At 53.6% G+C, this 21899-nt stretch overlaps 10 protein-coding genes across 10 annotated transcripts; 6 read left to right on the top strand and 4 right to left on the bottom strand.

The window, feature by feature from the left end:
- Window positions 1–23: 23 nt before the first annotated feature.
- BBK36DRAFT_4053 (hypothetical protein) lies at window positions 24–493 on the bottom strand (the record flags this gene model as incomplete). The annotated part of the gene is made up of 4 exons (XM_024898061.1): window positions 24–62; window positions 125–152; window positions 229–336; window positions 426–493. The coding sequence occupies 4 exons, from the start codon at window positions 491–493 to the stop codon at window positions 24–26; spliced, it is 243 nt and encodes an 80-aa protein (XP_024750231.1).
- Window positions 494–1099: 606 nt separating this feature from the next.
- On the top strand, window positions 1100–1428 carry BBK36DRAFT_1118276 (Yos1-like protein; the record flags this gene model as incomplete). Its single annotated transcript, XM_024890458.1, has 2 exons — window positions 1100–1298; window positions 1373–1428. The coding sequence occupies 2 exons, from the start codon at window positions 1100–1102 to the stop codon at window positions 1426–1428; spliced, it is 255 nt and encodes an 84-aa protein (XP_024750230.1).
- Window positions 1429–2138: 710 nt separating this feature from the next.
- Window positions 2139–4246, bottom strand: BBK36DRAFT_1168425 (glycosyltransferase family 22 protein; the record flags this gene model as incomplete). The annotated part of the gene is made up of 4 exons (XM_024895181.1): window positions 2139–3242; window positions 3296–3715; window positions 3775–4033; window positions 4104–4246. The coding sequence occupies 4 exons, from the start codon at window positions 4244–4246 to the stop codon at window positions 2139–2141; spliced, it is 1926 nt and encodes a 641-aa protein (XP_024750229.1).
- Window positions 4247–4766: 520 nt separating this feature from the next.
- On the top strand, window positions 4767–6517 carry BBK36DRAFT_1198827 (NAF1-domain-containing protein; the record flags this gene model as incomplete). Its single annotated transcript, XM_024897059.1, has 1 exon — window positions 4767–6517. The coding sequence occupies exon 1, from the start codon at window positions 4850–4852 to the stop codon at window positions 6515–6517; it is 1668 nt and encodes a 555-aa protein (XP_024750228.1). The 5' UTR covers window positions 4767–4849.
- A 641-nt stretch (window positions 6518–7158) lies between these two features.
- On the top strand, window positions 7159–8447 carry BBK36DRAFT_1158858 (Zn-dependent exopeptidase; the record flags this gene model as incomplete). The annotated part of the gene is made up of 4 exons (XM_024894151.1): window positions 7159–7338; window positions 7412–7858; window positions 7902–8120; window positions 8184–8447. 4 exons carry the CDS (start codon window positions 7159–7161, stop codon window positions 8445–8447), a joined length of 1110 nt encoding a protein of 369 aa, XP_024750227.1.
- Window positions 8448–9278: 831 nt separating this feature from the next.
- BBK36DRAFT_1198822 (hypothetical protein) lies at window positions 9279–9707 on the top strand (the record flags this gene model as incomplete). Its single annotated transcript, XM_024897058.1, has 1 exon — window positions 9279–9707. One exon carries the CDS (start codon window positions 9279–9281, stop codon window positions 9705–9707), a length of 429 nt encoding a protein of 142 aa, XP_024750226.1.
- A 587-nt stretch (window positions 9708–10294) lies between these two features.
- On the bottom strand, window positions 10295–11136 carry BBK36DRAFT_19517 (GINS complex, PSF2 component; the record flags this gene model as incomplete). Its single annotated transcript, XM_024897879.1, has 2 exons — window positions 10295–10936; window positions 11023–11136. The coding sequence occupies 2 exons, from the start codon at window positions 11134–11136 to the stop codon at window positions 10295–10297; spliced, it is 756 nt and encodes a 251-aa protein (XP_024750225.1).
- Window positions 11137–12840: 1704 nt separating this feature from the next.
- BBK36DRAFT_1117273 (hypothetical protein) lies at window positions 12841–14116 on the top strand (the record flags this gene model as incomplete). The annotated part of the gene is made up of 3 exons (XM_024890333.1): window positions 12841–13222; window positions 13312–13873; window positions 13948–14116. The coding sequence occupies 3 exons, from the start codon at window positions 12841–12843 to the stop codon at window positions 14114–14116; spliced, it is 1113 nt and encodes a 370-aa protein (XP_024750224.1).
- Window positions 14117–14379: 263 nt separating this feature from the next.
- Window positions 14380–17087, bottom strand: BBK36DRAFT_160476 (hypothetical protein; the record flags this gene model as incomplete). Its single annotated transcript, XM_024897700.1, has 2 exons — window positions 14380–16404; window positions 16452–17087. 2 exons carry the CDS (start codon window positions 17085–17087, stop codon window positions 14380–14382), a joined length of 2661 nt encoding a protein of 886 aa, XP_024750223.1.
- A 726-nt stretch (window positions 17088–17813) lies between these two features.
- BBK36DRAFT_1135201 (hypothetical protein) lies at window positions 17814–21433 on the top strand. The gene is made up of 3 exons (XM_024892555.1): window positions 17814–17917; window positions 17978–21068; window positions 21129–21433. Exons 1-3 carry the CDS (start codon window positions 17823–17825, stop codon window positions 21426–21428), a joined length of 3486 nt encoding a protein of 1161 aa, XP_024750222.1. The 5' UTR covers window positions 17814–17822; the 3' UTR covers window positions 21429–21433.
- Window positions 21434–21899: the final 466 nt, after the last annotated feature.

The raw sequence follows: 21899 nt of genomic DNA, 5'->3' as shown, positions 1-21899 counted from the left end.
CCATTTCCTGGTGGTGAAGCGCTTCACCACCAGTTACCCTTCTCTTTTCTTCTCTTCTCCACCTACTCATCGTCAGCGCATCTCATACTCAATGTTTCCATGCCCGTGTCAGTATTCAACATACCCAAGCCTGTTTGCAATCCCGATACGCCCTGAACGCACCATTAGCTTTCCTCTTTCCACATCACACAAGGCAAGATGCCCCATTCCTCAGCCGGCACAACATACTGGAAGTACTCTCCGCACATCGACTTGTCCCCGTTATTCCTGTACAAGCACTTGTAACTCCGCTGCGCCGCTTCCTGGCAAGGATCGTAGAATTCGCTTTTCGATTTGCTACAACACATAACGAGCCTCGAGTTAGCAAGTCGTGAACGGCGGCGCACACAAAAGTCTCCCTGGTTCGCGCGGGCGGCCGGACTTACCTCTGGAACTTTTGCCTCGTCTCGTCGGTCCAGGGACCCTCTTTTGAGTCTTGCGATGATGAAGCCATGTTCTTCCTATCTATCTGTTTCCGGGGGGCCGACTCCGTTGTCGTTGTTGCTGGGTGGAAGGGTGATGTTGAAGTCGGGTGAATGTCGGCTGCTGCTCAATCTTCTGGTGATGAACTCGAGCCCAGTTCTTGCCTTACGTCATTGCAAGGTTGAGCGAAGCTGCGTTATAGGGAGCAGAAGCGAGATTTGGTACTATGAACTCAGGAAGTCATCCATGTCTACATTCAGATTACAATGCATTGAACACCCAATTACTCACCCATCTTTCTTTTATGCACTTGTATTCAGTGGAAACACCAGGAGACGACATGTCGAGGCTTCGCAGTCACCTGATCCCTGTGCTCAACTCCCAGCTCCGATAAGCCCGCCTTATCGCACTAGCTCCCGCGAAAAGAGGCCAGATGCCGAACTCGTCCCCCCCTTCAGTCGCGACACAGCTCAAACGACCATCCAAACCTCCAAACAATCAAGCGAATCACCTCAAACCGAAGACTTCAGAAGAAGACACAAAACTACCATCTTTACAAGACACCGGTCTCAAGGGCGAGAAAGGAAACGGCGAAAGACACAGAAGGGGAGAGGCGCAACGAAACAAATCACCCAAGATGCTCTTCATAGGCAACCTCGTCTACGTCCTCTGCCTCCTCACAAACGCCCTCGCCATCCTCTCCGACGACCGCTTCCTCGCGCGCATCGGCCTCTCCACGAGTACATACGATCCTGCCTTTGGCGCCGGCGCAGATGCGAACAGTGTAAAGGCCAAGCTTGTTGCTCTCATTGCCAGTGTCCGCATGGTCATGCGACGTACGTTTCTCCTCCTCTTTTCTTTTCCCCCAAAACACATATCCTCGGAAATGTGAAGCTGACAGCATGAATAGCGCCATTGATCATAGTAAACACGCTCATCATCCTATACGAGCTGGTACTCGGCTAGCCAACAAACATCAAAAGCCTAAAAGTTTCTCGATTCCGAGCACCGGATCCCACTCGCAGCAGGCGGATCCTGGTTCACTGCGACAGCCCTCGATTGGTATAAGCAAAAAGACACCTTCTCGGGCCGCTTCGCGGGATTGTTTCCATGCATACCTTATGATGGTGTGATCGTGGCGCGGATGCTCTCTCGCATTTGATAGATTTGGCATGAGCTGCTCTCTCATAATGGAAAACATTGAGTATATATATAAAGTCCAACATCATATATCGCCAAGTTCCCTCGAAACAAGACCACTCGAATAGGGGCTGTGGACATACCTCAACGGCACAATTGTACACTCCTGATCGTCACTGCTGTTTCTTGCCTGTCGAATGATAAAGTGATACAAACACTGAGTTCAACTTCTTTTCGAGCTCGTGATCTGTATTCCCTGCATGGCTCGCGTCACATGAGTCTTCGACCGTTGATATAAGGACGACTTGACAGAGTTCGCCCGCTGGTGATAACTGACCGCAAATTATACGATGGAGCAATCAACAGCGTCACGGAAGGAGATAGGCCAATAGGCTGACCAGACGGATATACACCGCGGTTGAAAACCGAAGAGGATGGGACGAAAAGGCGGAGTTATGAGTCAATTGCTTTTGTTCGCTCTAAGTATTATATGTCTTGTCATGAGATTCATAATGGTCCTGCAACATTGAGCTTCATCAGCCCATCATCATCTGTCCAGGTGCTACCCACATACCGGCGTCTTGACCCCTTCTCTTGCGCTGAAGTAGACAGTGCTGTCCCCACTTGCGCCTGTATTGCTCCGGAATGGCTTCGATGTCCGGAACCCAAAGCGTTCGTGCCAGAAGATGGGTGCTGGCGGCATCGAGAAAAGGAACGCACTTGACGACTTCCCAGTGGTTCTTGTCGGCAATGTAGTCCGGCTCCTTGGCCGACAGCGACGTCTTCCGCTCGGGGTACTGGGTGTCTACCAAGAAAGAGCACATTCGAGGCTCGACGTATTTTCCGAGATCTTCTTCGTTGCGGTCGTTGAGACCCTTGGTGGGCAGCCAGGTGCCGCTCCAGAAGCCGAAGCCAGTCCCGGCTTCAGAAAACTCGCCAGGCAGCAGACCACGGAATTCAGAACGCAGGAACTTGGCATGCATATTGCGAGGGAGGAAGTAGGATGTTGGGAAGCGGTACCACTCCTTGCCGAAGCAGACGTTGTCTTCCTCTGCTCCAAAGGTGTTTCCTGACTCGTCCCCCCAAAGAGGCGAGTATATTTTGAGAGGGGCTGAATACGCAGAGTAAACCCCGTAAATGCGGGCAAGGGAAACGCTGACTGAAAGCAGAAAGGTGAGGCCGACAACGAGGAGCTTGAAACGACCCGGAATCTTTCCGACGAATGTCTTGGCGTTTGCGGTTCCGAGAGCTAGGAGAATTATGTGTACCGATATCGCGGCGTTGAGAGCCAGGAAAGGGTAAGCCGGGTACATGAACCTCTCTTCCTTGTGTGGCTGTGCGGTAAAGATTCCTAGCCACATATAAAAGGGGGCAATGAAAACGATGGTGCGTAATCCGCTGGCCAGACTTTGTGAAGCAGAGGAGAATGTTTTCTGCAGAATGAACAATGGCAGCACCAGAAGGGCAAGGATGAACCAGATGTTGAAGTTGAGTGCCAGATTCTTGAAATAGAATGTCCAAGGCTCGGTTCCATAAAGATCGGGCCCGCCTGTTTTGGAGAAGATGTTGTATTTCACAATGTTCCAGGCGACAACTACCGATTTCTTGTAGAAGAAGAGATTGATGGTGAAGTCCAAGCCCTGTTCGATGTTAGCGTAGATCACTGCAGATGCGACTAAACCAGACCACCTACCAATACCAGGACAGCAGCGATGACGCCGCGACCAAACCGTATCACAGCTTCGATCAGAGAGCTCCTATCGCTAAACAGGACCAGAATGAACTCCTCAAGGAGGTACGGAGCACAAAGGGCGGCGGCAAATGGCCAGCCAAGGATGCCTGCCACAGCGAACCAGGCCATGCCTTGCCAGGTCTTCAAACCGCCGCGCCAGTTCATGAACGATGCAGCGCCAAGCATTGCCATATACATGGCGAAGCTAGAGGGCAGAAAGGCGGTACTCGCATGGAAGTTCCCGGGGCTAACAATGGTGGCGATGACGAAGAGAACACCAATCCTAGCATTTAGAGCTAGACTGATGCTCTGGAACATGATGGTCTGGCAGATGGCGCAAAGGAGCGCCAGCCCGTAGCGAACAAAGTAGAACTCAGCAACCTGACGAAAGTAAGCCAGCAGCTCAAGAGGCGCACTCCAGCAAATATTGCGATGCTCACCTTGCTCGATTGGGGCAGGATCCTGCGGATGTTTCCCACAACAGCATGAAGCGCTATGTAAAGCCAGCTTCGGATGGCATAGTCCGGGGAATACTCCCACGTTTGCAGGCCGTAGCCATGTGAGAGGTAATGGGTGGGTTCCCAGTAGTTGAACGTCTCGTCGCAATCCTGGATTGGCGCAAACAAGGCCGCGATCAAGTTGGCGCCGAAAAAGAGGTAGAACGCGGATATGGGCTGCATGCCATATGCGCTGGGCCGCCTTGTGATTCAGAGGACACAATACAAATCAGCAGCCGGGCTCTGAGGTCATCGTTGTAAGTGAGACATACTTTTTCTTTGCATGGCTGGCGGCTGGATGCTCGAAAGGCGCCGGCGCAGCGACCGACTTCTTCGGTGCTGATGCCGGTGCCGCAGCAGCTTTAGGAGCAGCGGCTTTCGGAGCAGCGGCTCTGGATGAGACTCTGGGCGCCATCGTCGCGGATATGCAACAGTTTGGCGGCGGTTGGAGAGATGCGCGGCTCAGGTTTTGTGTTGTTGGGGTCAAGATCCACCACAGCTTTAAGAGGATGGCGGTGAGGCTTGTTGAGTCCCGGTGAGCCTCGGTGAAGACGGAGCTGGATGGGCCGCGCATCCACTTCTTATCGTCACCGGGCATTTTGACCAGCAATTCCGTCACCGCCTTCGCTTCCCACTGGCAGGCGCCTGTATGTGCTCACTGTCGTGCGCTAAAGTGCAGCCGACCTTTCCGGATTTAGCATGGCCGGCTCCATCTACCGCTCGCAGCGCGATTCTGCCAGTGCTTCTCTCTTTTTTTTTTTCCTTATCGGCTAGCAGAGCATTTCTTCGCCATCGCATTCTCCAAGAAAATCTCAGCCCAACACATCAATTTCTTGTTCTTTTGAGGCTTGGACTTGAATTGAGTTCTTCTAATCCTTGGATTAACATTGGATCACCATTATTTGTACCGTTTATATCATATTGAAAAACGACGGTGAAGCGGTCCAAACCCTTCACGAAGAGGCGCCTTTGATCAGCGCCATACCTACGCCAAACCGCACATATTCTCGACGCCACGATGTCGGGTTTTCAGATTCCTGGACTGGGCCAAGCAAAGCCCAATGAAGTTCTACCGCCGCTTCCAGCTGATCTCGCGGTTGCCGCTGCGAGCGCTGCCGAAGATGACCGAGAGATGCTGGATGTGAACCACTCCGCCCCTCAAACAGCACCATCAACGACAGAAGGCCACAGCGAACCCGTCAAGGCCGTCTCCGAGGCTCCAGCCGACCACAATATGTCAGATTCTATGCCAATTGGCCAGCCTGGAAGCCCGCCGTCCGTAACACACGCCCTCGAAGCAGCCCTCGGCGGCCTCGACAACGGCGAGACACCTCAACAAGCGCCCCAGCCTGACGCAGAGCCGGTCCCTTTACAACCCGACGAAAGCGAGAACCCTGAATGGGAGATTGATTCTTCTCCTTACGAGTCATCAGACTCTAGCAGCTCCGACTCGTCGTCCGAGGATGACGACTCGGACAATGAGGGCTACGAGCCTCTGGGTATTGAAGAGACGGCACGGCTTCTCATGGAGATGGAGGGGGGCTCTGACGACGAAGGCGATAAAGGAAAGTCTGCCGCTGGCTACGTGCGAACCAAGAATGAGCTTCCCGAAGAGCCCATTCCCCGACCGGACGTGACGATCACTCCCGAAATGAAAATAGAAGAGCTGGGTGTTGTTGAGCAACTTGTCGAAAACATCATGCTTGTCAAAGCCTTTACCCCAGGAGAGTACCAAGTCTTGGACAGCGGATCGGTCTTGTGCAACTCAGAGCGAGTTGTCATCGGGGTCGTTGGTGAGACGATAGGCAAGGTGGTGCAGCCGATGTACACAGTTACGTTCAACTCGGCAGAAGAAGTCAAAGAGCTTGGACTGGAGGTGGGGACAAAGATATTCTATCCTGTCGATCACGCATCGTACGTCTTCACGGAGCCTCTGAAGAACCTTAAGGGCTCGGACGCCAGCAACCTGCACGACGAAGAGATCGGCGATGAGGAAGTAGAATTCTCAGACGACGAGAAGGAAGCAGAGTACAAGCGGTCGCTGAAGCAGAAGAAGAAGGACAAGTGGAAGAGCGGTGGAAAGGAAGGGAAGCAGGCCCATCCTTTGCGCCAGGAGATGTCTGCGGACGGCAGCTTGAACTATGACGAAGATGATGGCCCCTACAAGCCGTTGGCACGACCTGCCGGGTACGGTACTGGTCCTCAATCCACTGAGAGTCATGAGCCTCCTCCCAGGTCAAGCTTTCCCCGAGGAGGTCGAAGAGGAGACTCTCGGGGCAGAGGTGGTCGAGGCAGAGGCGCGGGCCGTGGGGGCCGTGGAGGCTACAACCAGCCTAGGGATGGATACTCTCTTCCTCCTCAGGGCGCTCAGAACCCTTCAGCATCCGCACCCCCAAGCGGCTCGTGGAACTTCAACCCCGTTCCCCCTCCCAACTCCGTGCCCGCGCCCTCTCTTCCTCAGTTCGGCTTCCCTCTTCCCGGGTGGCAGCAGCCAGTGCCCTCTGGGGTGCCGCCGCCGCCACCAGGCTGGCCTGGATCTGCTCAAGGACAGGGTCAGGCATCTAATGCTGGAAACTTTGTCAACCCTGCGTTCTTTGCGGCTTTGATGAGCCAGATTCAGGCACAGAGCGGGCAGACGGGATGGAACGGCCAAGTCCCGCCGCCTCCCCCGCCACCTCAGCAATGAAGGGATGCATTTTACGTTGAATTTGGAGTCTCATGAGCTAAAAGGAAATGGATCAAAAGTTGTTTGGCGTCTGGCTATGATTTCGTGGAATTTAGGCATATTGTTGCCTCAGTTGTACTACCTAGATATGCATGATATTCACGTCTGTATGAGCTTCACCATAGCATGGACGGCATCAGTCCAGTGTTCTTTGTTACAATCGAGACAGGCTATCATTCATCCATTTTCCTGTAACATGATCGTCACTGCACAAATCAACATCATAAGTAGACCGCGTCGAGATGTAAGCAATCCACTGCATTCATGAGTTGTCCATCTCATGGCATTGTTGGGCGAATCATCACTGTCCAATCGCATCGTCTCCAGGCTCCCCATGCAGCATCATGCCGCACCCCCGATTACGGCTAGGCGGACCCGACCCCAAACATCAGGCCCAGCCCCCTGTAAATCAGTGGGGATCTGTGACCTCCCCAGGCGCCCGGCAAGGTACCTGATCTCGTCACTCCTCCCGTCCAGTCCTTATCTGCTTCTCTCTTCTGGTCTTACTCCCGTCACCGTCACTCTTCATCTCTCCATCACTCTCTACAGAATCGAAGGATACGCAGTTCTAGTCTCCATCATCATCACATCGCCTCACCACCATGAAATTCCTACAGACGTCTCTTGTGGCTGCCCTGCCTGCAGCGCTCGTCAGCGGCCGCTTCGTGGCGGAGAACGAGGGCGACCATGTTATTCTCGAGGAGCCGGCCAAGTACCTCATCGAACTGGGCCCTGGCGAGACGCAATGGGTTACCGAGGAAGACAAGTGGGATCTCAGACGTGTACGTTTCCATCTGTCCAGCTACTGAATCTACGGCATGAACAGCTCCGACTAACTTAGCAATCCCGGTGCAGAACGGCCAGCGCTTCATGGACATCACCGACACGCAAGACCTCGGCACCCTGCGGGCCCAGTCCCAGGCTGCTACCGTCCAGTTCCCCGACAAGTGCGTCAAGCAGAAGGAAGTCGGCCAGCTCGCCGGCAGCCTGTCAAAGGACGAGATGCTCAAGAACCTCCAGAAGCTGACGAGCTTCCACACCCGCTACTACAAGTCCGACTACGGCCGCCAGTCGTCCGAGTGGGTGCTGGAGAAGGTCAACCAGATCATCAAGGACGCCGGCGCCGGCGACGCCGTCTCCGCGAGCCCCTTTGCCCACTCGTGGCCGCAGAGCTCCGTCATCGCGCGCATCCCCGGCAAGACCAACACCACCGTCGTCATCGGCGCACACCAGGATTCCATCAATCTGTGGTTGCCCGCTATCCTCGCGGCTCCTGGCGCCGACGACGACGGCAGCGGCACCGTCACCATCCGTCATCGGCGGCTCCGCTAGGAACACGGTGGAGTTCCACTGGTACAGCGCCGAGGAGGCCGGTCTCTTGGGCAGCCAGGCCATCTTCCAGGCGTACGAGAAGGCGGGCCGCGACGTCAAGGCCATGCTGCAGCAGGACATGACGGGCTACGCTCAGGGAACCATCGACGCGGGCAAGCCGGTGAGCGTGGGCGTTATCACCGACTACGTTGACCCTGGCCTTACTGCCTTTATCAAGAAGGTCATCGAGGAGGTAAGTTCGATCAAGAGATACATCGCAGACTCCTTTGTCCAAAAATTCTAACCTTTTCTACAGTACTGCAGCATTCCCTGGGTCGAGACCAAGTGCGGCTATGCTTGCTCTGACCACGCCTCTGCCTCCAAGGCCGGGTACCCATCTGCCTTTGTTATTGAGTCGGCATTTGAGAACTCGGACCAGCACATTCACGGTACTGACGACCTGATCAAGTATCTGTCGTTTGACCACATGCTTGAGCATGCCAAGATGACCCTGGGCCTGGTGTACGAGCTTGCATACCATGACTTTTCCGCAGCCCGTGAAGAGCCCTCAGAATTGTAAACAGTATGATACCAGTAGTCCGTTATTGATGCGAGAAGTGAGAGAGCTTCTTGTAGTTTAAGCATTGCTAGAATGAAACTATTACTATTTCATATTTTGATCTAACAACCTCTCTCTATAACTCCGTGATAGACGGCCAAAGGACAATTGTTGCCGCAGGCTCCGAAGTCTCCCGTTTCTAGCAAAGGTATATGACCGGCCATCAGTACCTATGCGTCGAGTGTTACATAAAGTCGCCTGAGTTTGGGCCGAAAGCAAAAGACCTTAAAAACGGGCCGGCCAAAGGTGCTGTCTCTCGCCGCAATGCAGCGGACAAACGGTGCAGCTGGCAAGCCAGTTGGCAAGGAACTGGCAACGCGAACGCCCACCTCCACCCGCTGTAGGAGGAGGACTTCACGTTCTAAGACACGCGAAAGCATAAAGCTGCCTGCAGAAAACAAAAAAGCATAGCCCAACCCTCGCGCTTTATAGAAGAGTTTCAAAGCTTGAAAGAGGAAAAGGGAGTTAAGATAGGAATGGTCCCCTTTCAGCAAAGCAACAAAGGAGGAGCAAGTCTTTGTGGCGGGTGCAAAGTTCGAAACGGAACCCCCAAAGTAGGTAGAAGACCTTTTTTTTTCTGTTTCTTTCACTCTTTCATTCCTTTCTTCTGCTTTGCACCTTCTTGTCTCCTTCTTGTTTGTGTTTTGTGTTTCCTCTTTCTCTTCTTCTTTCTCTACCTGGACTATTCGAACGGGCACAGAACCTTTATCATTTTCTGCTTCTTTGGAAACTTATTCGATATCTTGCAGTTTCTTTGAGAAATCCTTTTTTGTTTTGCCTTTCCACAGAAATATGTTGGGCACCATGGGAGTCGTTGCCACGCCGGAAGTCCGCAAGAAGAGGCCCTTTCAGGGAGAGGAGGCGTATTCCATGAGGAAACGCCTCTGTGAGGGTTGCGGTGTGCGTTCGGCTGCGGGTTGCAGTACCGTGAGCGACGATATCGGCACGGACATGCCGACGACGAGCACTCAGCCTGGTGCCAGTGGTCGGATGGCGACGGACAACCAGTCGTACTTTGAGATGTCCAACGAGAAGCAACAGCAGCCAGAACCGCAAGAGCGTCGAGGACGTACTCGATGGCGGGAAGGCAGTGAGCCGCTCGGCTGGGACGATTCGGAATGGACTACGCCGCGGAATATGGGCGCGAGCTTTGATGACGGTCCTGAACCGGAACAGAACCCTATTCTTGACTCCGACGCAGGGACTGTCAAGGCTGACTGAACATTTTCATCGAGCTTGGACCTGGATGGCTGCGATGGGAGCTAGCGTTTTGCGTTACGGGCGAAGCTTGAGTCTGATATGCCCCATTGACTCGGGAGAGGATAGACGGCGCACTTCGAGCCTTTCCTGTGAGTTTCTTGCCATTGCCCACAATGAATTGCGTCTCGCAGACTGACACCAGGACTGAAGGCAATCGATTGCCAACGCTCGAGCGCCCTTGGAACACCGCAGTATCGATCTCGTGCCGAAAACACGAACAGTTGACCATCTTGGTGCACCATAATGGATTGATCTGGAACACTTGGACGGTTCATGTTGGACGAGTTGTGGTTTGGGTAGCAGGAGATCTCGGTGTCGATCCGGGGCTCCGTGGATTTATCGGTTGGGCTTGATTACGAATTTGGTGTATAGGATCGAGGCTGAGCCGGATATTGAAGCCTGATAGAAATGTGCACGTCTCTGGATGCTATCCTACCTTGGGGCCCAATTTTCGCGTGGTGTTCTCGGCAAGGGCATCGATGTATGGTGTCGGCCTGGCTCCCTCTTGTAGCTGCTATTCGGCAATGAGTCTTGTCGAGCTTGTTGTTTTAGAGTCCCATGTCATCGTCGCTCAGATCGTCATCCATGTCTTGGCCATGTTCTTCCTCTTCGTCGCGGCGCGTGGTTTCAGCGCTTGCACCAAGCTTTCGAACTCCTTCGGCCACGCCAACAACGAAGCCTCTGCTCTCGGCCAGCTCCATGGCCCCCACGCCACGGAGGCTGGTGACGCCCTCCCCGTGACTTTCGGGGCTTGTAATTTTGCTTCTCATCTTGGCAGCTCGAGCCTCTTGCAGGTCTCTCAAGAGGGAGCGCACTTCCGACGCAGACGGGACATCGTCACTTGCGTGGGCGAGGAGCATCTCGGCGAATTCGAACCAGTGGTACGGCAGAGCGCCTGCTGGAGCCGTGGCCGTGCATGACGGCAGAAAGGGAGGCGACAGGACGAAGTCGTTGTCTGAGGAGTTGAACCGCCTAGAGTTTCCTCTGCTGTCGGCTCTTACGGGCGGAGGAGGAGGAGGCGCCCAGTCCTTGACGTCGACGGCGGTCTCGTAGTTGACGATTTCGCGGAGGGAGTCGGGATGGAGCCATGCCGGGGGCACGATGTTGGCGCGCCGCTGCTTCTTGAGGAGGAGCGCGAGCCATAGCGGTAGGTCGGCTCTGTATGGCGGGCGGAGCTTGGGAGTCGAGCCCTGTTTTTTTGTGTCCTTGAGAGTCAGCAAGGTCCGAACGAAGCTGGATGCAGAAACAAAGGGCTGGGAATTGGAACTGGGCTGACCGAGAGAAGCTCAATGCTCTCGAGACGCTGCCGGGGAACGACAGTCACGAGCTCCATTTCGCAGAGGAAGGCCACCTCTGAAGGCACCAGGCCCAACGGTAGAGGCAAGGCCATGGCTTTTTGCAGTGGTGTCGGTGGTGATGCTGAGGCGTGACACGAAGCTTGGGTGTAAGCTGGGGCGTTGAAAATGTCGTGCCCCTCCAGCTGCCAGGTGCTTTGATGCGCGTAACCCCACTCGCTAACCGGTACCTAGATCTGCGTAGATCTCGCGATCTTTGATGAACGCTCTGGAGATTTATTCACAATGTTGTACTTGGTTTCAAATCACGAGCCTGCACAGAGTTTACAAAACATGGAAGTGGAAGTCGGGCACTCGGTCAGTTCTAAGCTTTAGCCGTGGCTACTTGCCCTTGAGGCCCAATTGAACTTGGAGACGCGGTTCAGATCCGACGACGGGGCGACCTGAGGTAAGGGAGCTTGCACAAAGAACATGAACTTATAACCATGCATTAGCCGTATTCTAGCTTGAGGTCTGCCATACCCGGGTAGGCTGCCGACGATACAGCCGTACAGTATGAGGGTCATGCTTCGCAGAATGAACAGCAAACTCTTCGATAGGACACTAGGAAGAGAAGCAACTACCATACCACTGCAGAGTATATAAACTGTCCTCCTCCAGTGTAAGCCATTGTCTTTTAAGTCTTCACCACGTCTTCCTACACACTTCTCGAGACAACCATTACGCCTCCCTGGTCTTTTGTAAATATTCTAGCCGCCGAATCACGGCCATTCCTCACAAGAATAGTTTCCCTCGTCCGGCAAGATCTGAGGCCGAAAGCCCTCTACCCACCAATTGATCTCCGAAGTGTTAAGGCCCTGCCAGTAATTGGCTTGGGAGTATGGTGTACTACACACCTCGAAAACAAGATGGTGTCTGCTTTGCTCCCACCAATACGACGAGGCCGGCTATGGCCGTGGCGGGAAGCTATGTATATGTTGAGGTCCATAGACTCCATACCAGGACCGGCTTGACAACATATCCTGAGGTAGATGCGCTGAGAAATCTACCGTCTTGTCAGGTATGGGGCTGTCTGGCCTACCGGATATAGATTACGTCTTTCACTTATTACTGCACGTATAATGAGTCTTTCGTGAGTCATCGGTGGCTGTACAGGGATGGAGCACCACATTGAAGGTGCATGTGGACTTGGTCATGTCGGCGGCTGGTGAAGCAGAAATAAGTGCGCAGCTAATGGTCAAAGAGCATTAGTACGAGATGATGCTACATAAAGCACCATGTGATGATAACGTCTTTGGATGCAAAGTCAAAAAGCCAGTATGATGACTTGAATGATCGAGAGAAAGAAGCATGTGAGCTTCTGTAATAGCGTCTTCATCAACGATGTTCCCATAATATCAGCCCGGCACAGTGCCAATACATCCCGTCCTCCTCACCAGACGGCCACTTTACGCGCGAATTGTGCGCGACAAGCCTTGCCACAAGCCATCAAATCTCTCCCCATGCCTTGCGCTCGAGACGTGATTGGCCGGAGATAGCACAAGAGCCACACTGTGTGCCGGACGCGATGCCCGGCGATGGAGACACTCTCAAGGTACGGAGCAAACAGTCAGCCAGATAAGGAAGGATAAGGCACTACCAGGCTGCTGCCTCGTTCGCCGCATCACCGTCTGCATCTCCATCTTCCCCTGAGCAAGGCCTCGGCCATTGTTGCTTCTGGTTGACGAATAGGTGCAATTCAGGTCGCTTCTCGGCTCGATTGACTCAACATCGTGCAGAGCAAAGTCGGCATCACCACCATGGCCATCTACAGCGCTGTCCCGCCTCCTCCCGAATCGCCCCCTCCCAGCCAGTCGCCGGCGAACATCATCTACCCGTCGACTCCGGCATCCGGCACCGCCATCGACATCGAGGCCTGGACCATCTCGGCCCTGCAGTCCCTCAGCGTCTCGCCCGTTGCCCGCGGCACCGGAAGCCCTCTGTCCATCCCCCTCGATGCCCTCGCCGGGCCCTCCAAGCGCGCTGCCAGCCACCAGCAGGTCACCATCGCAACCTCTTCAGAGGAGGTCCATGTCACCGTTGTTCCCCGCAGACCGCCTTCTGCCCGGGACAGCCAGAAGCGCAGAGAGGCCCTCCTGAAGGGCAAGGAAGGTAGCCGGCAGCGTCGGCGATGGGAGAACGGTATTTGAACACTTGCCCTATCGGACATGTTTCAAACCATGTCAGACGTGGGTCGCTGATGAGAGAGGGGATTTTGCTTCCCGTAACAGATCGTCTCGTGGGCGTCCCTAACGTCCAGCCGCCCGAGCCCGCGGACTGGGAAGTCCACCCGACGCATCCCATCCATCGAGTGCCCTACCAGCTCGCCCAGTTCTGGGACCACGGCGTGCGCCAGCGCATCCAGGACAAGACGTCCAAGCTCCAGGCCGCGCGCAAGAAGCAGCAGCTCAAGTCGGGCAGCGCAACGGGCCTCGGCGTGGGGGAGGTGCCGCGCGACCTGCGAGAGTCGACCAAGCGCAGCCCCGTCATCCGCACCTGGGTCAAGGCCCTGGAAGAGCCCGTGCGACAGTACATGATCGACGAGCGGCGGAAACGCCAGGCTGAGGATGACGAGGACGCGGATAGCGCAGCGGAAGAGATGGACTCGGATGACGAGGAAATCGTCTTTGTGGGCCGCAACGGCAGAATGCGAGACTTGCAGCAGAAGAGGGCGGCGGCTGCTGCTGCGACGGCGGCGAGATACAGGACCGCGCACCGAGAGGTGTCGCAGGAGACTGTCGATTCGGGGCTGTTGTTTGATTCGTTTGGCGATGATGAGAGCGCTGCCTATAAGTGCGACCGACCCCCTTTTCTGGGATATCTCATGCGTGGCATTGGAGAAACTAACCTAATCTTTCTTTCTCTAGGCGGTGGCTTACGCATGCCATCTCGGACTACTATGGCCTGACGTCGCGGTCGGTCACCCTCGCCAACGCACAGAGGGTGGTGTATATCGGCTTGAAGCAGATGCCGCGTCTGCAGAAGGGCCTTGCTCCAATGAACCAGCTGCCACGACCTCTGTGGGAGATTTGCTGAGTTGTCACCGATGAGAGTCTGTACGGCACCAACTCCGTGAGGATTTGGGTTGAACAGAACCTCCCATCTGCTAGAAGTGGTGCTTTTTTTTTTCTTTGGATAAACTTCTCTAAACGCAATTACAGTCCTTCATTTAATACAGGTAGAGGAATAGACGAGATATGGGGGAGACAAAATATACATTCCATCTCAACCGGCTTACATATTCGAATCATCATCTGCCATCATCTCCTTAAAAGATCTGAAAAATACTGTGTACGAGATCAGTCTCCCCATCTCCGATCCAATACCTTTCCTGTCACCAGCAGGACTTTTTCTCCACCGAGGAGAGATCCATATCTCCTCACCCGCTCACGAACCGGCATATTGAGAAACGCAGCCAATCCCGACTCCCCAGCCTGCTCAAACAGGGTTTTGGAAAGAACCTTTGCGGCAAAGACATTCATACCAGCTCGTCTAAGCAACAATTCCCACGGCGTCTCTTCCGAGGCCAAGAACCTCGACAGGGCAGCCACACACTGCGAGGAATACCGACACATGTAGGCCAAGACCCACGAACCCATCGTGCCCGTCGCCTCCGGGACAAAGTGCACATCCACATCTCCCCCCAATGCCGCTGCGAAACCTACAAAGTCTGCATAGGCTGCTGTATCTGATGGCGCTAGTGTCCCCATGAATTCGCCTTGGGAGTTTGTCTCTGAGACGAGGACGATGAGGGTTTCGTATTTTTGGCTGACTTTTTGTACGCGCTCTCGTAGTGGAGCTAGATGTTGGGAGCCTGGAAGAGGACGCTGCCTCACTTTGAGGATGTTGGTGATGATGATTCCTGTGCTTGGCGAGAGGGATATGTCTGCTTCGAAGCTTAGAGGGGAGATGACCTCTTTGGGACGAGAAGCGCCTGGCGGCCAGCTCTGTGTGTTGTGGCGAGAGTGATCTACGTCAATCAGGTTCTCCGGAGCCCATGAACTCTCCATCCTTCTCAATATCTGTCTTGAAAGATCCACTGAGACGATAACGGAAGCCTTCTCTGAGGGAAGTTCAAACTGAGGAACTGCTGCCGGAAGCATCTCTTTAGCTACCCCAGAGAGTGTTGCTTCACGGTCGTTGCTTTCCGCTTCTTCTCTGGCAGATTTAGGCGGTAAGGCATCCCGAGGTTGACTCGCTGCAGGAGGCTCGGTATTGAGTCGAGGTCGCTTTATACCCCGTAGTTCCATAAAATTATGGAGGAGGATACTCGTAGCACTTGTGTCATAAGATCTCGGCAAAAGTCTCAGGGCATCGTCGTCATGCTTCCTACGAAGTGGGCCGTTGAGTTCAGGTAAGGATTGGGTTTTCATCTCCTTGGATATGTTGCCTTGTACCGAGGGGGTCGTAATCGGATTCTCAGTTGGCTGGGTGTTGATGAGCTGCTCTTCATCAGCTTCAACATCCTGTGAGAATGTCTCTTCTATTTCTTCATCCTCTTGAAGGCGAAAGACTTCCAGATCCTGCTGAATCGAGACGAAAGTGCGACTGCTCAAGTGAGATGTTTCCTCCTCCGAAAGGTATTTTGCAAGGGTATCATCCGGTACCATAAGTCCATCATTCAGCATTGGGTGCTCCTTCTGTGGTGGGAAAAACGCCCATCGGAGGGATTTTTCAGAGCGTGGATCCCTTGATACAGGTGACAGTTCGTAGGTAGTCGGCGTACTTTTTCTCAGGAACATGAAATGCATCTTCGCGGTGAGGTGTCCAATGGCCCACTCAGGGGGCGGGATGTCGAAATCAAGCAGAGGGACGGGAATACGACACGTGGAATCCGCCGGATCAAAACGTTCTTGGCTCACCAACTGGTTGGCATAATACTGTCTGTCCTCGAGCAATGTCATGAATGCATCTTCAAATTGTCCCTTTTCCTCAAGCAGGTTGATGGCTCCCTCCTCGCCGTCACCAACCAGGGGTAAGTGGACACCGGCAAGAGGATTGTCTTCAGTTGGAGCATCTGAGCTCGTACTTACGAGAGGTGCTTCGGTTTTGGTATCCTGAATCACGGAGTGGCACGATTGGATGAGTCGAGGTAAATCTCCAGTGGAAGGAGAAGTCATGAAAGTGGAAGAAACGACGGGGTCAGAGTCGAGATCACGCTCAATATCCTCGACAACAGACCGTCCAGGGGTGCTTGGCTCTGAAGAAAGATCAATCACTGCCGTACCTGCGTCGGGAATGAATGGTTCAGCATCATCGGATACAGGAGACAAGGGAGGCGAGATAGGGTCCAGACAGCTATACTGATACTGAATAATCGTCAGCTATGGCATGTTATCACGACGAAAGTATGGACTTGACTGACAGGCACAATATTTGTTTGTTGAGTGCAAAGGTCTTTGTATTCCAGCATTGACAGCGATTTGCTTTGTGCGCTCAAAAGATCCTTCGCAGCATCTGACAAGACTGGTTTGTCCACGTCAAGTTCTCGATTCAGCTGTGCCCACAGCCGCTCCATCTCAGGCGGAAAATTGAACCCCTCATCTCTCTCGGTTCTTGTGTGAGCTAATGGAAGCCATTGTCGAAAGGGGTTTCTGTTCCTCTTGGCTCGAACATCTTGCAGGTATTCCTGGAGGTCGTTCTCAGGACTGGAGCCTAGGTCCAGTTCATCGACAGGTACATAAAGATCTTTGAGAAGATCGCCAGAATAAGACAAAGAGAGCTTCGAAGGCGAATCTTGAAGGAATCTCTCGAGATCCTTGCTATGACATTGGTCCTGATCAAATATGTCTTCACACAATCGCGGGTTCGGGAGAGCGGCGATCCTGAGCCCATGCTGGGCTACCAATCCATCTTTGCCAGTCACCTGCTTCGTGCTTTGGATGCTTGGTATATGGGATTGAAAGGTATAAGGATGTCGTCTGTGGTTGATGAAGCACTTTTCTCGACGGCCGTATTCGTCTGCGGTTTCGATCCTCTCTATGGATTTGCCTGGCGGTTGCGTCATGTCGGGTATCGATGTGTAGTCATGCTCGTTGCTATCAATGAAGATATGCAACGCTGTTCCGGGTATTAAGATGAATAAAAGGCGGAACTGATGGTGTTTTGATGCTCTCGTAACTTATCATGACCTCTGTGGTAGGCTTGGAGAAAGACTGTATGTGACAGCTGAGGAAAGAGCAAGAGTGGGATTTGGCAAGCAACAGCTACCTAAGTATCGATAACGTTTGCACTCGTGACACTTGATGTGATACAAATATCGAATCATTATGATGATACGCCGCCTAGAAGGATATTCATCATGATCATGATTCTACCCAACATTCGCGAATGAACAACTTCTGTTCAAAAAAAGCTGCCCTCAACATCAGCATACCCTGGAAAGCGGCAAATCGACATGGAGGCTCGACTTCATGCACATCACACCTCCCACCCGACGGGCATTATCCCCTGGTCGGTCGGTAGCGCTCTTACAGGGCACCACCCCGCTAAAAGTGGCTTGCCGCCCCGCCATATCAGCATCAAAGCCCCCATCGACGGTGCTTGAAGCCGCTGACATATCGCCAGCGCTATCTCCGATAAGTACATGTAGTAGTAACCAGCCCAGCCGCGATGCTTGGTTTGACGCAATAGCTCTCGGAAGCTTCATCCTTGGGCAATTCCTCCATTCCATGAAGCCTCTGCCGAAGCAGAATCGAGTCGACGACACTCTTCTCTTTGGCAAGCCGCACTCTCCTCCACAATGGCATACGTCGCGCCAGTCCACAAGCCCACGAGCATCAGGCACGCCCTGCGCATCCGGTTTCTGTCGCCGGACATCGAGGACTTGGTCGTTGCGTGAGTGTCTCCGGGCTATCTGACTGTCTGCGTACGGCGTGCTGACTCGTTTCGATGCAGGAAAGCAAACCGACTGGAGATATGGCGAGTCCACGAAGAAGGCATGACGTGCCTGCACACAAAGGTCATCCACGGCACCATAGACATGCTCAAGCGGTTGCAGCCCAAGGACTCTGCTACAGATCTTCTCTTCATCGGTACCGACAGGCTGCAATACTTCAATCTAGCCTGGAACCCTGAAACGAACCAGCTGGATGCAGTCGAGCAGACAATAGAGGACTCAGCAGAGCCCTATATGCGGCAGTCTCAGAGCCAGAACAGGTGTCTGGTTGACCCCACGGGCAAGTTTATGGCGATGCACCTCTGGGAGGGAGTGCTCAATGTCTTTCGCCTGCGGATACGCAAGGGTTTGACGACAAAGCTTGAAGGGCTCGACCAGGTCCGGTTGACCGAGCTGTGGATGAAGGCGAGCACGTTCCTATACAGTCGAACCGGCCACCCGACAATTGCGTTTCTGTACAAGACTCAGCTCGATCGCGAAGAAGCTCGGATCGCCGTCTACCGACTAACAGAAGACGATAAGCCCGGCGTTTCGTCCAAGTTTGACCCTCAAAAGAACCGAGACTTTGAACAAGTCATCCCTGACCCTTATGCATCGATGCTCATACCGGTTCCCGTATACGAAGAAAAGCGATACCACGTGCGCAACAATGAGGGAGCCAGGGCACATCTGGGTGGTCTTCTTGTGGTGGGAGAGACGCTTCTCACATACTTTGACAGTCTCACATATTCAAGCGTATGCTCCAGCCTTGCGGAGCCCAAGATTTACGTTGCCTGGGCCGAGTATGATGGGACGCGCTATTTCTTGGCTGACGACTACGGCCGCCTGGACTTGCTGGAAATCAAGACTACCAATGAGTCGACAGGGGTGGTTGTGACAGGCATGGAAGTCCATCCGTTCGCTTTTGAGGATTCAAGTCGATATACGTCAAGAGCATCCAGCTTGGTTTATATGGGGAACGACCTCCTCTTCGTTGGTTCACATCACGGCGACTCCCAGCTGTTACGTATCGATATCGACACCCAGCAGATGACTCTTCTCAAAGTCCTACCCAATAACGCACCCATCATGGACTTTACCATTATGGATATGGGAAACAGAGAGGGAGACGCACAGTCAGGCAACACCTTTTCATCCGGACAGGCCAGAATCGTCGCCGGCTGTGGTGCCTATCAAGATGGAAGTCTACGCAGCATCAGGAGCGGTGTTGGCTTGGAAGACCGTGGCCTCCTGGATGAGTTTCAAGGCACCAGAGGCCTATTCACACTGCGATCCGTGGAGTCTGAGAAAGTCGACACTGTTGTTGTATCCACTCTTGCTGGAACTCGAGTCCTGCGATTCGAGCCTGATAATATTGAGGAAGTGTACTCTTTCCAGGGAATGGACCTCGAGTCGGAAACTCTCCTGGCTGCCAACCTGCCAAACGGCCAGCTGTTGCAGATAACACCTCGAATTGTCACTCTTCTGGACCCTGAAAGCGGGACCACGGCATGCTCATGGCAAGCACCGGAGGGAAAACTCATCACGGCGGCGTCTGCCAATACGAAGTGGGCTTTGGTGTCAATAGATGGATCCATGCTGGTCTCGTTGAACCTCCTTGACGGCCTCAAGGCAGTAGTCCAAGATGCCTCGGAAAATCCTGTATCTGGGCAGCCCGATCAAATTTCCTGCATACATGCGGCGCGCGATCCGCCAGATTTTGGCGTGGTGGGCTGGTGGGCTTCTGGTACCATATCAGTCGTGGATTTGGCGACCTTGACACCACTCCACGGCGAACCGTTGAGGCAGACAGACGACAGTGCTTCGGTTCCACGAGATGTGGCACTGGTCCAGCTACACCCGCCCGACGTCTCCGGCCCAACTTTGCTGGTGGCATTGGAGGATGGTAATGTCATCAGCTTCAATGTTTCTGTCAGGGGGTTCTCGATATCGGGAAGGAAGACGGTCACGCTAGGAAGCGGACCAGCTCGATTGCACGTTCTGCCACGGCCAGATGGAGTTTGCAACGTGTTTGCAACAACGGAGCATGCCAGCTTGATATATAGCTCAGAGGGGCGTATCGTCTACTCGGCGACGACGGCTGACGATGCGACTTTTGTGGCCCCGTTCGATTCGGAAGCTTTTCCGGACTCCATCGTGCTATCAACCGATGAGCACATTAGGATATGTCACGTTGATAGCGAAAGGCTCACGCACGTGAAGTCTCTTCCGATGCACGAAACAGTCCGCCGTGTTGCTTATTCGCCAGGCTTGAAGGCCTTTGGATTGGGATGCATAAAGAAGGAGCTGGTGGAGAATGAAGAAATTGTTACGAGCACCGTCAAGCTGGTTGACGAGATCATCTTCCAGGAGCTGGGCCAGCCTTTTGAGCTGAATGCTTCTGCTTCACTGGAGCTGGTTGAGTGCGTAATCCGAGCCGAATTGCCCGATAGCAACGGCAATATGGCCGAAAGGTTCCTGGTTGGCACGAGCTTCGTCGCAGATCCGGGCACAGACGAAGCCGGGGAGACGAGGGGAAGGATTGTGGTTCTCGGCGTGGACGAATCGCGGCAATTGTATCAAATCACCTCCCATAATCTCAAGGGAGTATGTCGTTGTTTGGCTATGATGGACGACTACATCGTCGCCGGGCTGAGCAAGACGGTGGTTGTTTACAGCTTTGCTCAGGAGACCTCGACATCCGCCAACCTGAAAAAACTGGCGTCATACCGCCCATCCTCATTCCCTGTCGACCTGGATGTTTCTGGTAACATCATCGGTGTTGGCGATCTCATGCAGTCCCTTACGCTCATCGAGTTCACCCCACCCCAGGATGGTATGAAGGCAAAGCTGGAGGAGAAGGCACGCCATTATCAGCAGGCCTGGGCCACGTCTGTCTGCGCCCTGGACGATACCAGGTGGCTGGAGGCAGATGCTCAGGGCAATATCATTGTGCTCAGACAGAGGCAGGAAGCGCCTACGGAGCAAGACCGCAGCCAGCTCGAGATTATCAGCGAGCTCAACATTGGGGAGCAGATCAACCGGATTCGGAAGCTTCAGGTTGCGCCTGGTGAGAATGCCATTGTGATACCCAAGGCGTTTCTGGGCTCGGTAAGTGTCGTCGTTTATCTTCTTTGCAAGGCGGGGTTGAAGCTGACGATTGGACAATAGATTGAGGGCACGCTGTACCTCTACGGCGACATTGCTCCCAAGTACCAGGATCTGCTCATGACGTTCCAGTCACGGTTGCAGGGGTACATCCAGACCCCCGGAAACCTGTCATTTGACCTTTGGCGGGCGTTTAGAAACCCGGCTCGAGAGGGCGAGAGTCCTTATCGGTTCGTGGACGGCGAGATGATAGAGAGGTTCCTGGACTTGAGCGAGAGCCAGCAGGAGCTGGTTTGCGAAGGGCTGGGCCCGAATGTCGAGGACATGCGGAACCTGATTGAGGAGCTGAGGAGGATGCACTGAAGCTGATGGGTGATGCGATTGGAAATGACTGGTTTATGTATAAATGATGATGTATACGGGCGATGGCGATGCGATGGATTTATCACAGAATGGACTGCATAGAGACGAGGGCTCATGGTTTAGCCTGTTGTTTGATGCGTTTGAAACTCAATTGAATCTGGCTTTCTTGCTTTTCTGTCCTTTTCCTAATTATAAGAAACCATCATAATTTTTGTATTCTTTTTTGGTTATTCAATTCATCACCGTCATGAACGTCCATTCTTCACAAGCTCTTCTGCATGGGTCGATTCCCAGCGGAACAGACCGGGATGCCGAAGCCGCCGACGAATCAGCGCCCGGCAAATTCCACCTTGGCTGACCAAATGGCAGCCTGAGGCCACCACCTCAAAAAACCGGATCCCAAAACATTTCGGCAATCATCACCACTGAGCCTTAGCCCGAAAGCTCGGAAAGGCAGACGAAAAGACCTCA

Source organism: Trichoderma citrinoviride (assembly GCF_003025115.1).
Source record: "Trichoderma citrinoviride strain TUCIM 6016 unplaced genomic scaffold BBK36scaffold_6, whole genome shotgun sequence".
Classification (NCBI taxonomy): domain Eukaryota; kingdom Fungi; phylum Ascomycota; class Sordariomycetes; order Hypocreales; family Hypocreaceae; genus Trichoderma; species Trichoderma citrinoviride.
This window is presented reverse-complemented; position numbering and strand designations above follow the sequence as displayed.